At 27.6% G+C, this 5,812-nt stretch overlaps 1 protein-coding gene across 3 annotated transcripts; it reads right to left on the bottom strand.

Moving 5' to 3' along the window:
* Positions 1-687: 687 nt before the first annotated feature.
* LOC148232818 (uncharacterized) lies at positions 688-5,437 on the bottom strand. Of its 3 annotated transcripts, XM_088190240.1 has the most exons (6): positions 5,087-5,437; positions 4,711-4,775; positions 3,442-3,502; positions 3,323-3,381; positions 3,003-3,246; positions 688-1,466 (listed from the first exon to the last, which is right to left on the bottom strand). In XM_088190240.1, the coding sequence occupies exons 1-6, from the start codon at positions 5,112-5,114 to the stop codon at positions 1,441-1,443; spliced, it is 483 nt and encodes a 160-aa protein (XP_088046366.1). In that variant the 5' UTR covers positions 5,115-5,437; the 3' UTR covers positions 688-1,440. The 3 variants fall into 3 exon arrangements, with proteins under 3 accessions (XP_088046366.1, XP_088046364.1, XP_088046365.1); XM_088190238.1 differs by having other exon boundaries at positions 688-3,246; positions 5,087-5,429; XM_088190239.1 differs by having other exon boundaries at positions 688-3,246; positions 5,064-5,427.
* Positions 5,438-5,812: the final 375 nt, after the last annotated feature.

The following is a 5,812-nucleotide window of genomic DNA, read 5'->3' as shown; positions in this document are numbered from 1 at the left end:
AAATTAAAAGATTCCGATAAATAAACCATATCTTCTTTAAAATAGTTAATTATTATTTTTATAAATATGTTATTATCATTTCCCATTATTTTCGTAAACCATATCGTTACGTTATCGTTACGTTACTTATATATTTTTTCTTCAAAAACTATTGCTTAAAATTTATTAACAAATTAAAAACAGAAGCATATAATTTAATATTTTATTTTATTAATATTTACACTATGTTTTAAAAATACGATAGCTATCCTTACCGATATTCGTATGGACTTATGATACGAGAATATTGGTCCAAGTGTATTCCAACCGAATTTTGGTCAATTAAAGCGAAAAATAAAATTTATCTCTATACGTATAGGCTTACCATACGTTATGGTTTTACCAGGATTCTCCGGTTTCACATATCTCAGTATCCTAAAATTTCCGATGTAATCTTTTTATTTGTTAGCGGTCTCAGTTCCGAGTTTCATAAATATGGCAATCCTATTTTTATACATGTTTTATGATGTATTGAATATGCGGATGACAACCTCGAATGCGTGCTAGTTTTCCCCCCCACAAATATTTGACAATTTCTTACTAAATCCTTTTCACAATTTAAGCGATGTAGAGTCATTGCAATGGACCCAGTATAGGTTTGAAAAATAGTTTTACATAGAATTTTTTAGATATCTTAATAAGCTAAAACTCGGTTAAAAATTATTTATTTCAGAATCATTTACAAAAATAACATAAAAACACTATAACTTAAAAATATCACATTTATATTTACATACAATGAAAACAAAAAGGCAATAAAAAGTGATTTTTTAAAGAAAATTATAAAAGTATGTATTATTACATAACAAAACTATAAAAATAAATTTATGTATTAATTTCTTGAGAATAACACAAAATAAAATAAAATATAAAACCTTAATCAATATTTAGTTATTTACCACAAATTTTTATATATATGTATAAAAAAAACACATTTACAACGTAAATAAACTTTAAACTTCACATGTAAAGGAGAATGCAAAAAATAAGGATTATTATAATTCATTATAAAGATTTGTTTATCTTAAGTAACACTTTCTATGATTTTGCATAGAATTAGGATATCAATTCTTATTCTTCGAATTGTAATTGTATTTAAACTAAAAAATTGCGGTGATGTTTTACTTAAAATATATCTCGTTGAAAAGATCCAAAAATCTTAATATAAGATTTATTATATGGACACCAAACCGTGGAATTCTGCTCGAAGATAAAATACAATACATAACCATTCCGTTAATTACATTTTTTAAAACCTTGATATAAAATAGACTTCTTTTAGGACTTTGGGATCATACTCTTTATGTATTGTCTAAAAATTATGCCTAAATCTTTAATTATTGAAACTTGTGATTGGTTTCGATTTAAGTGTTATATAGTATATTAGTTGAAGTGTACATATCACGTTCTACTATGCTGTTGTGACCCTAAAAGTAAAAAAGGTTGTTTTTCAATAGCATTACGGTTGATGAGAAAATTATTTGTCAAAGTATCATTAGTTCAAAATAAAAATGTCATAAAACAAAATGAATAGATATTGCTAAGTATTTTAGAATTTTCACAATAATAAAATATAAAGATATTGACAAATAAAGTCATAATTCCTTACTGCCAAACCTAACTTCATTACTTTGCAGTCGGTATACAGTACTATTAAAAACGTTAACTTTTGATTTAATGCTTGTTGTTTATAAATGGCAACTGTGAAATTTCAAGCTTCATCTCTCTCTTTCTCCGCGAGTAGAAGCTCTTTTTCTTTTATATGATCATCATTATTTTATCTACACATATATAAAGACAAAGATCGAAAATTAAAAAAAAAACAGCGAGTGACAGCATATATGGAGCGATGCTTCCATGCATTTTTAAAGCACCAAAATTATTATTTTTAGATTGTGAAGGTTTTTTTCCAAGCCTTAGAATATCATATTAATATTTTACTGAATAAAATCTGATATTTATAAATATTTATTCTCTCGGTATCGTCCATACTGGCAAAATACATTCAAAGTCAAAATCATCACTGTGCGTACACACATGCCTTGTACGATAAAATTTATTTTCGAACATTTCTCCACATTTGTTACATTCACTATGAATTTTCAAATGACGTGTGATGTCGTATTTGGTCTTATATGTTTTTCCACATTTATCACATTCAAAAACAAAATTAACCTTATGTATTAGCATATGCTCTAAAAGATAGGACTTTTTTTTAAACATTTTTCCACATACGCTACATGTAAAATTAAAGCTAACATTATGAACCTGCATATGCACCGTCAGGCTGTCTTTACTTTTGAATGTTTTGCTGCAATGATCGCATTCAAAATAAAATGTTTCACTATGTATATATGAATGCTGTGCAAGAGAAGATTCACTATTAAACATTTTTCCACATTCGCTACATTCAAAATCAAAATTATCACTATGTTTATACATATGTTGTGTGAGACTAGATTTATTTTTGAACATTTTTCCACATTTGCTACATTCTAAATCAAAATTATCACTGTGTTTATACAAATGCTGGGTAAGATTGGGCTTAGTTTTAAACATTTTCCCGCATTTGCTACATTCGAAATTTAAATTATCGCTATGTTTATACATATGCTGTGTAAGATTCGATTTGTATTTAAACATTTTTCCACATTTGCTACATTCAAAATCAAAATTATCACTATGCACGTGCATATGCGATCTAAGATTAGACTTGGTCTTGAACATTTTTCCACATTTGTTACATTTAAAATCAAGATTGTCACTATGTATATAGTACATATGCTTTAAAAGAATGTACTTATTTTTCAAGATTTTTCCACATATTCTACATTCAACGTCAACATCTTCATGAATTTTCATATGCTGTGAAAGGTAACTTTTGGTCTTGAATGTTTTTCCACAGTTGGTACATTCCAAATCATTAATTGAACTATGAATTTTCATATGGCGTGATAGAGTACCTTTCGTCTTAAATGTTTTTCCACAGTTTGTACATTCCAAACCGTTAGAAACATTATGATCCTTCATATGGTGAGAAAGATCATAACTATTTTCAAATAGTTTCCCGCATATGTTGCAATTGTTATACTTTTTATATAGTTTTGTTTGGCATGAGATGCACGGTTTGCCTTCTTTCTCGCACTTTTCACATTTGTAAAGCTGAAAATTAACTGAACGAGTGTCATAATTTCCTCTTCCTCTTTCCTAAAATATAGAATATATTTTAATGTTATTTATTAACACTTCCCAAAAGCTTAAATTTTAGTATCAATTGTTTTACCATATTATTATTTGAATGCTGATTATTTTTAATAAGAACATCCTTAACATCGTGTGTTTCTGAAATGATAAATAATTTAATAATTCATACATCACATAACGTAATATTTTATATATAACCTGTTTCAAACTTGTCATCTACTTCTTCTAATATACACTCACCAGTGGTATCATGTTCACGCTAAAACCAAAATTGAAATTTAAAATCAGGACCGCAGAGTCGAAAGCAGTCAGAATTGAAAATAAAAGAGATAATCGTCTATATTAAGATAACCGCATATCTAAAGCTTCAATTTATGCTATAAAATATTCGATAGGGGAAAATTACTTTATTTTAAGCAATTTATATTTGGACATATAATATATGAAACATAGAGAATATTGTGATCGAACTAACATTAACACGGAGAAGTTTACCGCTTCCAAATGTACGTATATTCTATTTTTTTTTACCTCTTGAATTTACATTTGTGACTAACTTTTATTATCTTGGTTTGTTGATAGTGTTTCCGCCATATTCAACAAAATATTTTATAGAAGCAATTTATCTTATATATGACTTAATTTATCTCAATAAACCCTTTTCCCGTTCATCAATGCTGCTCGCAGGGAACCTATAAAAGTGTCTGCAAGAATTGAAAAAACACACTCCTACTCTCTTCAAGAGGCAGTAGCACCAGCTCTTCGAAAAATTTGCTATAATTACTACTCTACTTAAAATTATTAACTCCACAACCTGCTACACCACTTTAATTCAATTGGACTCATTTTGACACTGGCACTTAAACAATATCTATGTATTATATGTGTAATAAAGATACATCTTAATCCTTTGGACGCGTTAATCAAAAATAAATATAAAATTGTTTTTTTTTTAAATGCAAATTTTACCTTGTTACTGTGTTTAAATATTCTAATTTTTTAATTTTTATTTATTTAAAATGATATTTTATGTTTATTCACAAAAATAAGTTTTTTCTTAAAAACATTTTTTTTCTGATTTTTGCGTAAAGAGATAAAAAAAATGAATTGGGCGACTTTAGTCGATTTTCGTGTCCAGAGGGTTAAAAGTTGATTTAGTAAAAAAAATCCTAAATGCATGTAACAATGGAAAACCAAGATATGTTTCTAGTGTGTGCATATTTTTTGTTATCCTTCATACAATTTAATAAATAAAATGCTGCGATTTATATTAGCGTATGTGCTACCACCACTCATTACTGCCTTAGCAAAAATTTTCAAATTCAAAAGATATTTTGTACATTAGCAAGATATAAAAATTATATTTCAAATATACTATTTGAAATTTTGTAAAAAAAACCTGCATGTAGAGAAGATGGAATATTTTATTGATTAAATGTTTGCTATTTTATTAGTCATCTCACTTACCTTTGATATAAATTCTATCTTAATCGTAGAATGTAATGTTTCCTCGACATTTTCATCACCTGGTTCTATAAAAACAAAATATTGCCATTATCATATAGCTCATAGATGAGCTTAATTTTTATTTGTTCACGGTACAGCATTACTCAAAACCAGTTTGTGCTTTGTGGTAACTTATGATATATTATAAAAAACAAATTTAATTAATATAAATAAACTCTTGAATATCACTTTCAGTCTGAGTGTTACAATATCCACTCATATGTGATAATTATTGTAACGCATTAGACTATTGTCTGTCATTGAGCAACGGTAGGTGTACAATAATAGTAATAATACATCTTAATCAAACTAACAACATATATTATTGAAATGTTACCCGTCTTAATAGAATATTGAAAAGACATTATTACTGTCGAGTCGAACTGTCAAACTGTGTTGAGGTTTCGTCTAAACATACTATATGGTGAGCATTGTAAAAATAGTGAAATTGCTATTATTATTTTTTATACTAGGTAGATTTTAATAAAATAATATGAATTATATTTTAAATTTAATTACAATTAAAATCTGACATCATAAACGTATTTTAAAATTTATACAGATGGTGAAAGGAGACAATTAGACGCAACTTGAGCCGCTGCTGTTTATAATTTATGTGACATGTTAAAACGATGTGAGTGATCGGTGGACGAGGCACCGCTGGTCAGTGGCGTAGCAAAGTGATGGTCTGGACCCCCCTTAGCGGCATTTTATGATAAATAAATCTAAATTACAAAAATTATCTTGCCTATTTTCTTGACAAAATCCTGGCTACGCTACTGCCGCCGGTCGTCAAACTCCTGCAGCAGTCCGGCAAAGAATGTGTTTAAGCGTGTAATAAAGATAGCTAATGAGTTTTAACTGTCGAGAGACTGAAATATTTTTAATCGAGCATAGTACGAGATCTTGTTATGCATTTTTGTCATTGTTTATACACGCACACATTTCTAACTTTTTTACAAATAATAATATTAAAAAATAAATGATAACAAACATATTCATAAAAATTAAACCTAAATTATTTAAAATAAAACGTACATCTATAAATATGTAACATACAAAA

The sequence above is a fragment of the Plectrocnemia conspersa genome, unplaced genomic scaffold (genome assembly GCF_051122295.1).
Source record: "Plectrocnemia conspersa isolate PC_06_02 unplaced genomic scaffold, ASM5112229v1 ptg000008l, whole genome shotgun sequence".
Lineage (NCBI taxonomy): Eukaryota > Metazoa > Arthropoda > Insecta > Trichoptera > Polycentropodidae > Plectrocnemia > Plectrocnemia conspersa.
The sequence above is the reverse complement of the archived record's forward strand: the minus strand, read 5'-3'. Positions and strand labels throughout refer to the sequence as shown.